This window comes from Dipodomys spectabilis, unplaced genomic scaffold (assembly GCF_019054845.1).
Source record: "Dipodomys spectabilis isolate Male_0828 unplaced genomic scaffold, ASM1905484v1 ptg000089l, whole genome shotgun sequence".
Classification (NCBI taxonomy): domain Eukaryota; kingdom Metazoa; phylum Chordata; class Mammalia; order Rodentia; family Heteromyidae; genus Dipodomys; species Dipodomys spectabilis.
In genome coordinates, this window is record NW_024870766.1 from 16,897,368 (window position 1) to 16,914,974 (window position 17,607).

The 17,607-nt window shown below is 35.5% G+C and overlaps 1 protein-coding gene across 2 annotated transcripts in view; it reads left to right on the forward strand.

The window, feature by feature from the left end:
- Window positions 1-17,607, forward strand: part of Kmt2e (lysine methyltransferase 2E (inactive)) — an 81,027-nt gene that overhangs the window by 17,597 nt on the left and 45,823 nt on the right. For both annotated transcript variants that reach the window (XM_042684499.1, XM_042684498.1), the window contains 2 exons: window positions 4,198-4,382; window positions 16,957-17,071. In XM_042684499.1, coding sequence (XP_042540433.1) covers window positions 4,312-4,382; window positions 16,957-17,071 — 186 coding nt within the window. In that variant the 5' untranslated portion in view covers window positions 4,198-4,311. The remainder of the gene's footprint in view (window positions 1-4,197; window positions 4,383-16,956; window positions 17,072-17,607) is intronic.

Below are 17,607 nucleotides of genomic sequence, written 5' to 3' on the forward strand. Positions count from 1 at the left end.
GGCTGCCACTTATTCTCAATATATTTTGTGTTTATCTTACTTGCCAGTTGGATGACCATTTTTCTGCCTTGCATATGTGAAAGTTTGTGGTAGTTGTTTGGATTGTGTTGAATATTTTTCCCTTAATTTATGTCTATGATGTAAAATCACTTTTCTTCCCCTTACAGTATTGCCTTACTCATTTTTAGAGATAATCATATTCCTCTAAAGAGCTTATGATTTCATTAAGTATAAATCAGATTTTTAAACAGTATGACTTTCCTCAGTGTAGAGGGTTTGAACTCAGGGTCTTGCTTTACTTGCTTGCCTAACACTCTACCACTTGAGTCTTCCTCCAGCCCTACTTTTTCTTGCTGGTTATTTTGGAGATAGTCTAGTGGACTTTTCTGCCCCAGACTTTTTTTTTTTTTTATTGGTCAAGGGGCTTGAACTCTGGGCCTGGGCTCTGTCCCTGAGCTCTTCAGCTTATTAAGGCAGTACTCTATCACTTGAGCCACAGTGCCACTTCGGGTTTTCTGGCAGTTTATTGGAGATAAGAATCTCACAGACTTTCCTGCCCAGGCTGGCTTTAAACTGTGATCCTCAGATCTCAGCCTCCTGAGTAGCTAGGATTATAGGTATGACCCACCAGTGCCCAGCTTCTGTCCCAGATTTTTTGAGCCACTAGTGCCCAGCTACAATTACTTATACTAATGTTAACGGTGAAATATTTACCACTTTATGGTCCCAATAAATATGACCTTATCATATTTAACATTATGTGAATAAATTACTGAGATCTACTATGCTGTAGATCTGTTTCAGATGTTTCAGAAGTTGATGTATCTTTATCCTGTAAACAGTTTGTGTTTTTAGAGAGATTTAGAAGTATCATACAGTTGTTTTTTTTTAAGCACTTGATATATATAATGGCAGTTCATTTGGTAAGTGAGTTCAAAGCTGTTGTTTGGTCCAGTTTGGCTGTTTAATTCATTCACCATGACTGTTATGTTCTAGTTAGGCAGAGTGGAAAAGGGAAAGGCACAGAAGGAAAGAAGGAAAGAGGGAAGGAAGGAGAGAAGGAAGGAAGGAAGGAAAAAAAGAAGGAGAGAGAGAGAGAGAGAGAGAAAGCCAAGTAGATGCTATGAACAGGGAGGATTTTTTTTTTAATTTTATTTTTTGCTGGTATAATTGTTTGAACTCAGGGCACTAGTTTGACTTGTGCTTTGCCACTTGATCTATACCTCTAGCTTTTTTTCTGTCTGTTTTGGAGACAGAGTATTAAGGACTTTTCTGCCCAGGTTGTCTTTAAAACCAGGTCCTCTGGATCTTAGCCTTTTGAGTAGTTAAGATTATAGGCATGCGTCATCAGGACCCAGCTGATATATACATTTACACGTACACATATACATATGTGTATGTATATATATTTAGATGTATATACATATATATGTGTATATGTAAATTTTTTAAAAATCACACAGACATATAACTGCATTTATTATCTGTTATTATTAGGTCCAGGTCTTGAAGTATTTTAAAGAAGTACAGAATAAATGAACCTATAAGTACACAAACTTAGTTTTACACATTGTTTGTATTCTGTCCTACAGAATTTTGTAATTTTATAGTTTTGTGTTGGTTAATAAATATGGCATTCACAGAGTACTCTGAAATGGGCAAGGTAGCATTTCCTTTTATTCATTCTGCTTTCATTATCTTGCAGGAGCACTTTAATTTGTAAGACTGGTATAAAACATGGCATATAGAAAACCATGCTTATGAAATAACTGAAAAGATTTTTAAAGTTGAAAACATCTTTTCTATACACCTCTTGTTTTGTGATGAAATAGGAATAATTTAATCCCTAACTACATACATACCTGGTGTCTCTTATCTGGACTGGAGATACACCAAATTTGTTTTTGTAGATTGTGAAATATTTGCATAGACTACAAGTTAAACATTCCCAATCTAAAAAAATATCTGAAAACTGAATATTTTGTTGTATTTTGGTTTTCAGGGTTTTTTTTTTTTTTTTTTTTTATGAGGTACCTACAATCTTTTTTAGGTGTTGATTACTAAATAAATGCATTCTTGTAAATGCTTGACATTTGTTATTCTTTACTTTCTTTGTAGAAATCCTCTGAGGATACATTCCCATTTTATAAACATGAAACCTGATAACTTTCTAACCTTACATTTAGTCATTGGCAGATGTAAAGGTTGATGTTTTAATTTTTCTTTTCTTTTGCCGGCTATAGGGCTTGAACTCAGGGCCTGGGCACTATCCACTATCCTTGAACTTTTTGCTCAAGGCTAGCATTCTATCACCTTGAGCCACAGCTCCACTTCTGGTTTTCTGGAAGTTAATTGATAAGAGTGTAATAGACTTTCCTTACCAGTCTGGCTCTGCACTTCAGATATCAGCCTTCTAAGGAGCTAGGGATTGTAGGTGTGAGCCACCAGTGCCCAGTTTAATGTTTAAAATTTTTAGTTATAATTGCCTTATTATGATTTCAGTTGGTTTGTTCTAGTTTCTTTTCTCTCTTGCTCTTTCTTGCTCCCTTGCTATTTTGCTCTTTCGCTCTTTGTTATCTATCTAGTCATCTAGCCATCTCTCTGTCTGTCTGTCTATCTATCTATCTATCTATCTATCTATCTATCTATCTATCTATCTATCTATCTATCTATCTATCTGCAGTCTTGAAGCTTAACTCAGAGCCTGGACACTTGTCTGCATTTTTTTGCTCAAGGCCAGCACTCTGCCACAACTCCATTTCTGGCTTCTTTGGTAGTTAATTGGAGATAAAAGTCTCCTGGAGTCTTTCCTGCAAGAGCCTGTTTTGAACCACAGTCCTCATATCTCAGCCTCTTGAGAAATTAGGATTTATAGGTGTGAGCCACTGGTGCCTGGCTGAAGCCACTTTGACACTTTATTTCCCCCTCTTGTGAGATATGAACTCACAGACTGTGAACTATAAAATGAGAATTAACTTGAATGGATATTCTCAAACTTAATTGTCAAAACTAAAGGTAGAAAATAAGAACTACTGTTTGAAGAAAAACTGCTATTCTTTTTTTTAGGTACAACAATACAGGGACAGAGATAATATTGAATGTGTAGTTTTCTAGTTTATAAAAGTGTCTATGTATATTTTGTTCCTAAATTGTATTATCTCACTTTTGATACTTTATAAACAACACGAATAACCTTTTTTTTTCTTGGTTTAAGACTGGCACTTGAACTCAGTACCTAATGCTTTCACTCATTGGCTGGCACTCTACCAACTGAGCCATGCCTCCTTTGCCACATAGCACATTTTATGGAGTGGATTTAGGTAGGAAAATTGATGTTGAAGATTGAAGTTTGTTTAAAAAGCACCAAACTTGATATTTCTTTTTTTTTTAATGTTGGCTTTTAAAAAACATTTGTTTCATGGAGAATTAACAAGATAATCAATACCAACTGGAGAAATAAAGAATCACCTTCATAGACAGATATTTACATATCATGAAAAGTGACCTGCCCTGTGAAACAATTGATTTCATTATAAATAAAAGTTTTTTAGATATGTGTATATGTATATTTATATGTGTAAATAAAACAGTCTAGAATTGGTTCTGATCCTAGTGTCATTTTTTTAAGCTAAACAACCTTGATTTAAGTTAGTGTTTTTTCATTTTATATTCTTTCATGGTAAAATAGATATCTGTCTTGGAATTGTGAAGATTAAATGGACTGTTCATGTAAAAGGCTTATTGTGGTGCTTATTGTTAGATAACTCACTGAACTGAAAAAATCTATTTGTGAATACTAATAATACAAGATATAGTATTTTTAAATGAATATTTGTTGGTTATATAACAAAACAATATGCGTTCATAATCCTCATGGCATCCTGATTCATTCCCTAATGTAGGTTATGATTCATAAACTTTTTTTCTTTTTTTCCTTTCTTGTTCTATGATTTGACCCAGGGTTTCATGTATACTAAGAACTTGCTCTGCCACTGAACTATACCCTCATAAACTTCTTCCGATCGTAATCATGCAACTTAATTCCAGAAAAATAGATAGAAGTTCCTTTATATTGTGATCTTAATGAAGAATGCTTTCTTCTCTAATTTTACTTCCTGCTATATGATTGTTGACTCTTGCTAGTTAAGATGATTCTTAACTGTCTACCCCCCATCCCCCTTCCTTTTTTGAAAACAGGGTTTGTGGATGCACTTAGATGTTTGCAATGAGCACTGTGGCTGGCATGCTCCAGTGTTTTGGATACCAATGCATAGGACTCCATAGTAATCGAATTTACCAGAGGCGAACGTCATGAGCATAGTGATCCCATTGGGGGTTGATACAGCAGAAACGTCATACTTGGAAATGGCTGCAGGCTCAGAGTAAGTATTTAAGTTAAAGATGTTTTACAAAAAGAAAGGCAATTATCTCCTGTAGTTATTTTAACACAAATAAGCAGTGCATAATTTACATTTATGTTTTTTCTTATCTCTTGGCTAAAATACCACAAGTTAAGGACAAAGATTCCTCTAATGAATTTTCTTTTTGTCTTTTCTACTTCCTATTTGTTAGCATCAAGAATAACACAATTCTTTTGTTTGGTGTTTCTTTGAGAGAGTGTTTCAAGGTGGTCTGGAACTTACCACTTAGTTCAAACTGGCCTTGAACTCAAGCTAATCCTGGCTCAGCCTCCTAAATTCTGAAAATATAGGTTTGACACTGTGGCTAGCAGATCGTTATGTTTAGTGTATAATCTGTCCTGTTTATTTTGGGAAGCAATTTAAAATTTTAATCTTAGCTAATATTTATTTGTTTTTTAAATTATCTTTGAATAGTTCTACAAAGTAACTGTAATAGCCATTTCTGTGAACTCAATGAAAGATTTTTACCTGTTTGCCCATGTTTTGACTATGCACTTTTTTGGACCGACTTTATTAATCTTTTGTTTTTTGAATGACCATCCACTTTAAGTTATTGCTGTAAAGATTGTTTTTTGAAATTGTAAATTGAAGAATATTGAAGCTGAAGGATGAAAAGATACATGTTCTTTGCTTTAGTATATAATTGTATCTTACATAATGGGACTTTTCTCATCTATATTTAAGCTAAACTTGATGGGATTTTAAAAGAAAGAAAAAACATGTTTATTTTAGAACTGTAGAAACTTACATGGAGAACAAGAAAATGCTGTAATTAATCCTCCTTTTGCTGGCATTTGTAGTGGCCCAGAGTGTTTTCATAATTCCTGGTACTGCTGTTGGAAAAGACATTGACATACTCTTCAGTATTCTTGTAGTGTACTAAACAGCCTGTATGTATTATGTATAATACATATATAGACATTTATGGCAAGGTCTTGCTGGAAGCCTAGGCTGGTCTCAAACTCTATATCCTCTTCCCTTAGCTTCTTAAGTGCTATGATTACAGGTGTTCATCACCACGAACAGCTTAAGTAGTATATTTAACTGTATCTTTATTGACTATATTTTTTAAGCTGTTAAATAATGTGAAATACATCTTTGCCTTGCTTATATGTCTGTTTTGTAAATTATAAGATGACTCACAAAAAGCATTGCATTAATTAGATAGTTAAAAAGGAATGAACAGTTTACTAAAAGAAGACAGTAGGTACCAATCTGTTTTCTTTTGGTATTTTGAGGCAAAGTCTCATTCTGTGGCCCATGCTCACCTGTCATTGACTTTGTTAACCCAAGCTAGATTCAAGATCCATTTCTCTCATTCTTCCAGATGACAAGAATACAAGTGTGAGCCACTGTGCCCAGCTAGTAGTATCTACCTATTTTCTTCACTAGATTCATTTTTGTAGAGTATTGATAGTATAAACTCTGGCTTATTTGGATTCTTACATTTCTTCTTACATGCAAGGCTATTTTATTATGGGAAAAGATTCAACTTGTACATAATTGGAGAATGACTATCTTTTAATAAATACTAATGTTTCAGGAAGTGATTTTTTTCTCTTTCATAAAAGGTATATGTCCCTCAGGCATAGTTTTCCCCACTCAGAACATGAAGTATAGATGACAGCAGTTTTTGTTTTTAGGGAACCATTAGAATTTTGGTGGTAAAATTCTCAAACTTTTAAGTTCTTTTCTATCTAAAACCAGGAAATTTAAGAAGATGCTTAAGTCACATTTCCCCCCTTTGCTAAAAAAACATAAGCTTTTGGCTTTATTTTCCTAATAATTTTTTAAAAATAGAATGCTGTTTTCATTTCTAATACGTAATGGGAAAATTCTAAAGTTGTATAAGATGTATCTGGGTATGGGGATACATGCCTGTAGTCCTGAATCAGTGCTCAGGAGCTGAGATTGGAACATTGCTTGAACCAGGAGTTCAAAGTCCACCCGGGCTATGTCGGAACCTATCTCAGAACAACAAACACAAAAAACAGAAAGCAAGAGACGGGACCGGTGCATGGGACTTTCCTGTATATGTTTTTGTTTAGTTCTTATGAATCTATAATTATTTCACAACTTTTTAAAAAGAATTAAATTTCATTGTAGCCACGTGGTAGGTGTATAATTTTATTAGTTATATGTTTACTTTTTTTTTTTTTTTTTTGTTCGGTTGTGGGGCTTGAACTCTGGGCTTGTCCCTGCGCTCTTCAGCTCAAGGCAAATACTCTACTGCTTGAGCCACAGCACCACTTTGGTTTTCTAGTGGTTTATTGGAGATAAGAGTCTCATGGACTTTCCTGCCTGGGCTGGCTTTGAACTGTGATCCTCAGATGTCAGCCTCCTGAGTAGGTAGGATTACAGGTGTGAGCCACCGGCGCCAGGCTTTATGTTTACTTTTTAGAGAAGATTGTACTGCTAAAAATGTGAATAGTTTAAAGTTTGAAAGATACTTAATAGAGGGGCTGGGAAGGTGGCTCAGTGGTAGACTGCTTGTCTTGCATGCATGAGACCCTGGGTTCAATTCCTCAGCACCACATAAGTAAAAAAAAGAAAAAAGCCGGAAGTGGCGCTGTGGCTCAAGTGGTAGAGCGCTAGCCTTGAGCGGAAGAGCTGAGGGACAGTGCTCAGTCCCAGAGTTCAGGCCCCACGACGAGACCCCAAAAAAAAAAAGAAAGAAAGAAAGATACTTAATAGAGTTGAATAGATAATTAATGTTCATCTAGTTGAAAGTTTAGGATCTATAATAAAAGATTTGTTAATGTCTGAGTTTCCATTCCCAGGAATATTTATTTTTGTATTATTTTATCTCTAAAATAAAAGTCATTATTTACATCAAGTCTGTTTTTCTTTGTGAATATTTGTTTTCCTCTATTCACTAAGTTTTGAAAATTCTAACCTCATTTTGCCTTTCCTTCAGGATAGATATTTTGTATGTTCTCTCTTTTTTATTTTTTTTGCCAATCCTGGGACTTGAACTTAGGGCCTAGGATTGTCTCTGAGCCTCTTTGTGCTGAAGTCTAGACTCTACCACTTGAGCTACAATGCCACTTCCAGCCTTTTCTAAGTAGTTTATTGGAGATAAGAGTCTCAAAGACTTTTCTGCCTAGGCTGGTTTCAAACCGTGATCCTCAGATCTCAGCCTCCTGAGTAGTTAGAATTACAGATGTGAGCCACTGGTGCCTGGAGAGCGTGTTACTTCTTATTTTCTATTATCTTGCCAAAAATTGTATTTTCTACAACACTTGTAAATTAGTGGGGATTGACAACGTGCGCGCGCGCGCGTGTGTGTGTGTGTGTGTGTGTGTGTGTGTATTTGTATTTGTTTTTGGGTTTTTTTGTCAGTCATGGGCCCTGAACTCTGGTGCTAGTCCCTCAGCACTTCAGCTCAAGGCTAGCGCCCTACCACTTGAGCCATAGAACCACTTCCACCTTTTTTTCTGCTTATGTGTTGCTGAGGAATCGAACCCAGGGCCTCATGCATGCAAAGCAAGCACTCTACCACTGAGCCAACTTCCCAGTCCCCACAACATGCTTTTTAACAAGAATAAAATTTTGTTTCACGAGCTTAATCTTTTTTAACAAAAACACTATCTTTTACTATTTATAACATTAACAAATACCACTGCTTAAATTTTAGTAAATACCATGAAACAAACTACTTGTAGTTAAGTGTCTCTTAAGATACCATAAAAAAAATATCCATTAGTCACTATTGAACCTTGGCAGTTAGCATCTTCCTACAGTGATTATCCCTAGGTTTCAAAATTATAATCACAGTGTGCAGGTTAACATAAAAACTGACTTGTTTTCTTGTTCATGATATGATTTTTAATGCACTAAAATATAGCAAAGTGATATTTAAAGCAAAAATTTAGGTAGGTGTAAATATAGTAAACTGATAAGAATTTTTTTTGTGTGTGTGTTTGCTGTTGCTAGGGTTTGAACTCAAGGACTGGGTGATGTCTCTGAGCTTTTTATTTTTATTTTTATTTTTTAAGGTCCTGGGGCTTGAACTCAGGGCCTGGGAGCTGTCCCTGAGCTCTTTCATACAAGGCTAGTGCTGTACCACTTTGAGCCACAGCACCACTTCTGGTTTTCTGTTGGTTAGTTGGAGATAAGAATCTCACAAGGTTTTCTTCCTGGGCTGGCTTCAAACTGTGATCCTTAGATCTCAGCCTCCTGAGTAGCTAGGATTACAGATGTGAGCCACCAGCCCCCAACAACCCTCAGCTTTTTTGCTCAAGGCTATCTAGCACTTCCTGAATAGCTAGGATTACATGAGTTACCTGTACCTGGCAAGAAGTTTTTATATGTTTTTCTATGATTATCCACATTGTCCATAAATGTAAAGTAATATAAAAAGTAGGCTTCTTGTTTATAATTTTTTTGTAGCCAACACTATCAGTTCAAAAGCATCATTACTATTTTTTAATGTTTTTTTTTATTGTGAAAATACCATACAGAGGGGTTAAAATTACATGAGCAAGGTAATGAGTACATTTTTTATCTTGTTGCCTCCTCCCTTGTTTTTCTCCCCTACCATCCCTGCCCTCCCCCTCTCCCCCTGCCAAAGTTGTAAAGTTCATTTTTTGACATAGCATCTTGTACATCTCATTTGTGTCATTATTATAAACATAGACTTGGAAAATGATTTCCTATAGGCTAGCATTAGGAAGAAGTATTCCTATTCTTAAGGAATCTGTAATAGTTGGAAGTCAGAACTGTAGACCAGAGTAGCTAAATAGCGGCATAATACACATCATTTGTAAGCTTGAATTTTCCCTTTCTAAAACTGAAAACATGATTACTAATAATGTATTTCTTTTAATACTTATTGCCACCAATTTTTTTTTTTTTTTTTTTTTTTGTCGGTCGTGGGGCTTGAACTCTGGGCCTGGGCGCTGTCCCTCAGCTCTTCAGCTCAAGGCGAGCGCTCTACCACTTGAGCTACAGCGCCACTTCCGGTTTTCTGCTGGTTTATTGGAGATAGGAGTCTCACGGTCTTTCCTGCCCGGGCTGGCTTTGAACCGCGATCCTCAGCTCTCAGCCTCCTGAGTAGCTAGGATTACAGGCGTGAGCCACCAGCGCCCAGCTTGCCACCAAATTTTTTATGCCTGGCAACACAGTGACTGCTAAATAGCTGTTGACTAAGAGTACTAAATAAAATATTAAATAAAAATAAATAATTTCTTTGTTTTATTCTATCACTAATATACCAGTAAGCTCTTAAGCCACTTATTTATATTAGACATGATATCTTCATTTGCAAAAAGTAGTTTTAAATATATTTATATGCTTGCTTTCCTTACTGCAAATATCTGAGATTCTTTTTACCTTGTATACTTTGCTATAGTATGTGATATTCTTTCAATGTCACTAGAGCCATCTGCTGGCAGAATTTATTAATTTTTGGGTGTTTGGGTATTTTTAGTTAGAATTTGGACACTTGAAAGTATTAAAATATTTTGTGAATAATGAAATACTTTATTAAATTTTATTTTCCACTAGTACTTAATTTTTTTGGTTGTGATTTCTTCACACTTAACCAATCATCAAGAATAACTCTTAATCAATATTAACTCTTACAGTTAGTATTGATTTGCTTATTTTAATTTGGAAGTACATCATTGAAGTGTGGTTTTGTTGTACTATTCAAAAAGCCCATCTTAAAGTACTATCAACGTTATTTAGAACTGCTCTTGAAATTGAGCTGAGTTTTCATTTGTTTCACACTTAGAGAATTTTTTTCATTACAATACTGTATAAAGGTCTCAGTAATACAGTGGTATTTTTGTTTTGTTTTTGGTGCTTGTCTTGGGTCTTGAACCTAGGGCCTGGGCAGTGTCCTTGAGCATTTTTGCTCAAGGCTAGCACTCTACTACTTGAGCCAGGGCTCCATTCTGGCTTTGTGTATTCCTAGTGCCTAGAATTATATTTCTCCATATTTCAGTAATCATATATTTATACAGAAATATAGAAATTCTGTATAAACTCTGGGAGTAACATTGGACTGGTTGCATTGTTAAACTGACAGTGGTTTGAGTGTGTAGCTCAGGCCCTGGGTTTAATCCCCAGCACAAAGCCAGTGATTCCTGATGCTAATGAAGTATTTCCTTTACTACACAGCAGAGTTACGGGATATAAACTACTTGCTCATTTTTTCTGCTATATAATATTAAATATAGAGATTGTCTTCAAGAAAAGTAGAATACACAGTAAACTCAATGTGGTAGAGAATAACAGTAGGCATATTATATGGACTGTATTTATTGAACCTGTTAGTGAAAAGAAACTTCTAGATTTACTAGCTAAAAAGATGCTCAATGAGTGTGTTATAGAAATAACTGTATATAATAGATAGATAGATAGATATAAATTGGTATGTGAATGTGTTATAGAACAGATGTCTTTTATGGGTGGTAACTCCAGTACAAAGAATGTTATCTTTTCCTGGTCAGATGGACTTTAGAGTTAAGAATTTACTTTTTTTTTTTTTTGTTTTTTTTTCCAGAGCTGAGGACTGAGCTCAGGGCTTTGCACTTAGCAGGCAAGTGCTCTTCCACTGAGCTCTTCAACCCCAAGAAGTCCTTTAGAGTGTGATTTTTCCCCATGATATAGAAGATATATGTACATATTTCTTTACCTACTTCATGTCAGTGTTTGATATATCTTCCAAAAGTATATGTGGGCTGGGCTCGGGTGGCTCATACCTGTTATTCTAGCTACTCAGGAGACTGAGGTATGAGGATCACTGTTTGAAGTCAGCCTGGGCAGGAAAGTCTTTGATACCCTCATCTCCAGTGAACCACCAAAGGTCCAGAAGTAGAGCTGTGGCTCAAGCGGGAAAACACTAGCCTTGAGCACAAAAGTTCTGGGACAGAGCCCAAGGCCCTAAGTTTGAACCCCATGACCTACCCGACCTACCCCCAAAAAGTATATGTGAGTTGAGTCATTTATACACTGTCAGCCTTCGTAAAATATCAGTAGAACATAGTCATTATACACATTCCCCAAAATATATTAACTGAAGGTAATAAACATCCATAATCTGGAGATGGTTTGTCATATGCACATTAGATGAAATCATACTGTATTCTATCATGTAATTTTTCCTCTAATATGTTGTAAAATTTGAAAAGGTTTTTCAAACTCTGGTTTCTTGGTATTCGAATCTCAAGATACATCATAATAAGTTTTGATCATCCATTGTTAAATATGTAAATTATTTTAGCCATAAATTGCAGTGGAAGCTATTTTGGCATAATGTTTTGAAGATTTTGAATGTTACTCAGAATACATATGATCTGGAATTACTAGGTCCAACAAGTACAAGTTACTTTTTAAGCTTCTGCTGTATGTTACAAGATTACATTCTTGAAAGCTTGTGTCTATTCAAAAGAAGTCATCACATTGGCAGTTTGGGACATTTACTGTAGGAGGAAATAGACTTTCAGGATTTAAGCCTTGAAGGTATCAGATGATGATAATGTGTAAAAATGTTCAAAATTGACTTTGCCCTCTGATTTTCTATAATACATTCTCATATCAACTTGGGCTATGTGTAAATTGCTACAAAAATAGTTATTTTGCAAGGTTGAAGTGCAATTTGTCTCCAAGACCACCCCCACATTTGATTTGTGTGGAACTCAGTCTATAGTTGTCCTTAGAGTTATGGCTTAGATTTACTTCAGCAAAAAATACAAAACCAAGTCAGCACAAGAGAAGAGGTACAGGGTTTCTCATGGAGTTGTGTACAAGCCACCTGTTTTCTTTATTAAAGAATTGTGAAAAACATGAAATACTGTCTACCTAGAGTGCTCTTTAGAGATTTGGTGCTCAAGGCCTTTATTGAGGCTAGCATGTGAGTACCATTTACCTCTTTCATTCAACATAAATCATATTGTTCATTCAGATAGTTGTAACCATTACCTTTGGGGAAAATTTCTTAGTGTAAGGAACTGTTTAGTAGCCAAATTCCAAAAAAACTGGCAAAAGAAAAGAAGACAGAGACAACCTTGCAAGCAAGTCTTCCTATTCTATGATAATTCTTTTCTGCAACATTGCTGTCTTAATTTAAGCTTTGTAAATGCCATTTTAAGAGATGAAAATTGATCAAATGCCAGTAGTAATGTCATATTGTTCAACTTAGTAAAGGAAGAAGTAATGCATTATAATTTGTTGAACACTTCTGTGCAAGGCAAGTACTTTATGTTTAATTTTATGTTGTGACCCAAATATCATGTCACAGATATGAAGGATTAATGAAAGTTAAATAATAAAAGTTAAATCAGCTCATTAAAGCCATAAATTATAAAGTTTCACAGCAGTGTGATGCTCTTGGTTTATTTTTTTTACTCATTTTAGGCATTTTCTCACTGTGCTTTTCAAATACGTCTGCAGAAACAAAATGTGTAAAACTATGAAAGAACAGCTTTCATTACATGAAAGTGAGGCGCTCAGAGCATTTTTACCCCTAATCCCACTAATTCCTCCATAGACACCCCTGAGGATTTTGAGGCCTTACTAACCACTTTGCTGTTAGGAAAAAGAAAAAGTGTTTTCTGTTTTATTAACTGTAGTAGGCAAGTTGCGTGGAATCCTTACTTTTTTTCAATTAAAAAAAATCATAAGCCATTTTATTTAGCCAAATGAAGGATTAGATAGTTAGAAAAACTATTCTGATATTTAAAATATGAGTATTTAATAAGGTAAAGTTTAAAAATTATAACTTAGGTTGATGCAACATTTAATTCTGGATATTTTATAATTTTCTCAGTTTATTCTCCCATGCATCTTGTTTTTAAAAATCTAGTTTCTGATTATAAAAGGTATGTTTGTTATAGAAAATAAGTGTCTATTTCCCTGTTTGTTTTGGCATTTAAAATCACATTAGGGGTCAGCAAAATTTTTCAGTAAAGGACCGGAAAGTATTTAAGACTTGGGTTTCTGTCGTAACTACCCAGATCTTCTGAAGTAACTAGAAAAAAGACAGTATGTAAACGAGCACGACTTTGTTCCAGTAACTTCACTTACAGATTCAGGCAGCACCTGGATTCAGCTCAGCGAGCTGCTTGTTTAGAGCAAGTGAATACTGATAAAGTATGTTTTTCCCCCCTCAATAATCAGTTCTAAGCCAGTTTTGAGCTAATACAGTTCTGAGCTGGTAGCTCATACCTGTAATCCTAGCTACTCAGGAGACTGAGATCTGAAGATCACAGTTCAAAGCCAGCCTGGTCAGGGAAGTCTGTGAGATTCTTATCTCCAATTAACTGCCACTTATCTCCAATTATTTACCACTTCCGTAAGTGGTGCTGTGGCTCCCAGCACTAGCCTTGAGAGAAAGAGCTCAGGGACAGTGCCCAGGCCCTGAGTTCAAGCTCCACGACTGATAAAAAAAGTTTTTTTAAAAAATCAGTTCTGTTTTTCTTTGATATCATCGTCTTGAGTAAGTACAGTTGAGGAGCTCTTATCCAAAATGCTTGAGACAAGAAGTGTTATAGATTTCATATTTTGCAGGGGCTAAAGGGGATATTTTCACAGACTTCCAACTGAGCATCCCTAATCCAACAACAGTGCTTTAAATCCTGGATTTAGAGCACTGATAGAACACTCAAATAGTTTCAATTTTTAAGCATTTAAAATTTTTGGATTAGGGATGCCTCAACCTATAATACTATTTCAGTGATAATGGCTTTGTTTAATGTAGCAACTATAGACCTTTCAAATCAGTCATTAAGTAATATCTGTTGAGGGCTTGTTATAAATCATGTATTTAGGGACATATCTTCAGTATCTAAAATCTTGTATTCAAATGCTGTTTTTCTCTTGTAAAGTGGAAAAACATCAGTTTTATTATGTGGACCCCATTATCTTCTGGATCTAATCCATTTCATGTATTTTCAAAGTCTTTGCTCTTTACTTTGGCTCACGTTATCCCATTTTTTCACCTTTAGTTTATCTATTCAATTGCAATCACATACACTTACAACAAATTTCCTGCCTGCTTTTATTATTCTAGGGTAGCATATTTCAAAGTTATATTCATTGTTAGTCTACAGAACATCACTATACTTGTCTGTATTGTCAAAGTAGTCTTACTCTATTTAGATTTCTCAGCATTTGATGTAAATATAGAAAGGTTATTTGTTCTAGCACATTCAACTGGCTGACCTCTGCCTGCCTGCCTGCCTGCTCCCTGCCTCCCTCTCTCATTCCCTCTCTCTCTTCCTCCCTCCCTCCTTCCCTTCTTCCTTCCTTCCTTCTTTCTTTCCTTCCTTCCTCCCTTCCTCCCTCCGTCTTTCTCTTTCTCCCCTCCCTCTATCCCTCCTTTCCTTTTCTCTTTCCCTGGCTTAATTTATTAAGTCCACTATAAATAGTGGGAATTGCTCGAATCAATTTCAGCCCCTCTTCTCTTTAAATAGCTGATTTTTAGTTTTGGTGTTTTTTGTTTTTTGTTTATTTTTTAATCACTTGTGACAGCCTGGGCGCTGTCCCTGAGCTCTTCAGCTCAAGGCAAGCACTCTACCACTTGAGCCACTTCTGGCTTTTTCTGCTTATGTGGTGCTGAGGAATCGAACCGAGGGCCTCATGCATGCAAGGCAAGCACGATACCACTGAGTCGCCTTCCCAGCCCCTTTTTTCTGGTTTTAAATGCCATTTTGAGCTCGTTGTCCTCCTGTCTTAGCCTTTTAAGAAAATCCTTAAAATATAAATATGTTAGCCAATTTTTAAAAACAATTGTTAAGATTTGTTTTTTTGTGCCTGTACTGGGGCTTGAACTCAGTACCAGGGAGCTGTCTTATAACTTTTTTGCTCAAGATTAGTGCTCTTCCACTTGAGTGACACCTCCACTTTCAGCTTCTTGGTAGTTAATTAGAAATAAGCGTATCTTTGACTTTCCTGCCGAAGCTGGCTCCAAACTACAATCCAAAGATCTCAACCTCCTAAGTAGCTAGGATTACGGCATGAGCTACTGGTGCTTACAGTTAACTTACTTTTCAAAATTACTTTTAATAAATACAACATTAGGCATGAGGATCTTAATAGATATTCCCATAGCCCATTTATCAGTATTGCATCTTAAATTTGAACCAGGAAATTTTAGAAGTGTATCAATCTTATCTATATATGTATATGTAGAGAGACTATATTGCACTGAAAATTTGATTTTACTCCTAACCATTAGCTACTCTGGAATATCAAAGTTATGCCCATACTCTTTAGTAACATACAGAGTTTGATGAAAATCCATGATAAATCTTTCTACTTTGACCATGATTCATAAGTGTTGCTCTAAAAATAGCATTGTAGATTGCTAAAACTGCTTCTTCCCATGTAATTTTTAAAGAATTTTAAAAGATTGATTTTTCCCCCCTTCCTTTTAAAATTCTGCTGGAGTTGAATTCGGTCCTCACAAATACAGGCAAGCACACAGTGATACTTGTTTGTGCTGCTACTGGGGCTTGAACTCAGGGCCTGTGTGCTCCCTTTTGCTCAAGCCTGGTGCTGTTCCACTTGATTCATTGCTCTACTTCTGACTTTTGGTGGTTTATTGGAGATGTGTCTCATGAACTTTTCTGCCTGGTGTGGCTTTGGATTGTGATCTCAGATCTCCGCTTCCTGAGTAGCTAGGATTACAGGCATGAGCCACTGGGATCCAGTGACAGGATACTTTTAATAGTGAAACAGTTTATCAATAGGAAAATTGTTAAATAAGTTAAAGTACATTTACAAAGTGAAATAAATTACTACTAAGAATATGTTACATGTAAACATTCAAAAATGATAAATGTTTATATACATTGTGGTATATAGTCAGGGTTTAAAAATTGTGAAGGTGTATTTTTTGCATACAAATAAAATTTAGAGTAGGATAACCTGGCATTGATGTGGGAATGTTTTGGTGTTGGATGATCTTTTGCTTTCTTATGTATTCTTGTGTTTAAATTTTATACGTGAGTATGTATTAATTTCAAAACTAAGAAACATTTCACAGCATAGACATTAGGTGAGTATTAGTTTTCAGACTATTCAGAATTTGTTAGAAATTTGTACCCTATACCACTGGGTATAATATATAAAGGTTAGTCTCTAGGAAAATTATATTAAAATGCTTTTATTATCTTTAAGTAGCTGTATACAGGTTTGGCCATTCAGCAAAGCAATTTATAATGCATTGTGATTGATGACACTCCTTTGAATATTCTCACCCATCCCTCCCAGCCCAGCCCTTCCCTCAGAAATTTTGTAGGATATGCTTTGTATTTTGACTGTATTCTTCCCCTCTTTTCTTCATTTGTCTACTGGTTACATTTGAACTTGGAATAGGAATAAGACAATTTACTTATTAAACAAAAACTTTTTTATGACACAGAATCCAGATAAGATACTCATTATCCACAATCTACTATAATAAATACACATCATATTTTTATTGTTAATGTATTAATATAAGTACTTAATTTAACATTTATTTTAAAAAGCAATAACTGATGATTAAAATGGAATTCTCATTGATGGAACTTTTTCCCCCCAGACCAGAATCCGTAGAAGCTAGCCCTGTGGTAGTTGAGAAATCCAACAGTTATCCCCACCAATTATATACCAGCAGCTCACATCATTCACACAGTTACATTGGTTTGCCCTATGCGGTAAGTGTCAAACATTTCTCTGGAAGGATATATATATATATTTTTTTTAAGGTTAGCGGTTTAAATAAAGTATGTGTGGAATAGTGCTTAAAACTGGATATTTAAAAAGCACAATTATTTCATATCTTAACAGTTGGGCATATAATTTATAGTTTAAAGTAACCATATTGTTAAAGGATTACAAGTCTACAAGAGACATTCTCCAGAGGTCTGTTTTGCAATTTATTTAATTTTGGGGGGAGGGTGCTGGTCATAGGGCTTGAACTCAGAGCCTGGGTGCTGTCCCCTTCTTTTGCTCAAGGCTAGCGCTCTGCCACTTGAGCCACAGCTCTACTACCAACTTTTTTGTCGGTGTAGTGGATATAAGAGTCTCACAGATTTTGCTGACTGAGTTGGTTTTAAACTGTGATCCTCAGATCTCAGCCATCTGAGTAGCTAGGATTACAAGCAGGCATGAGCCACTGGTGCCTAACTGATGTTATACTATTTTTTATCCTCAATAAAAAGACTGGATGTTCTGCCTACTTTAATTTTCA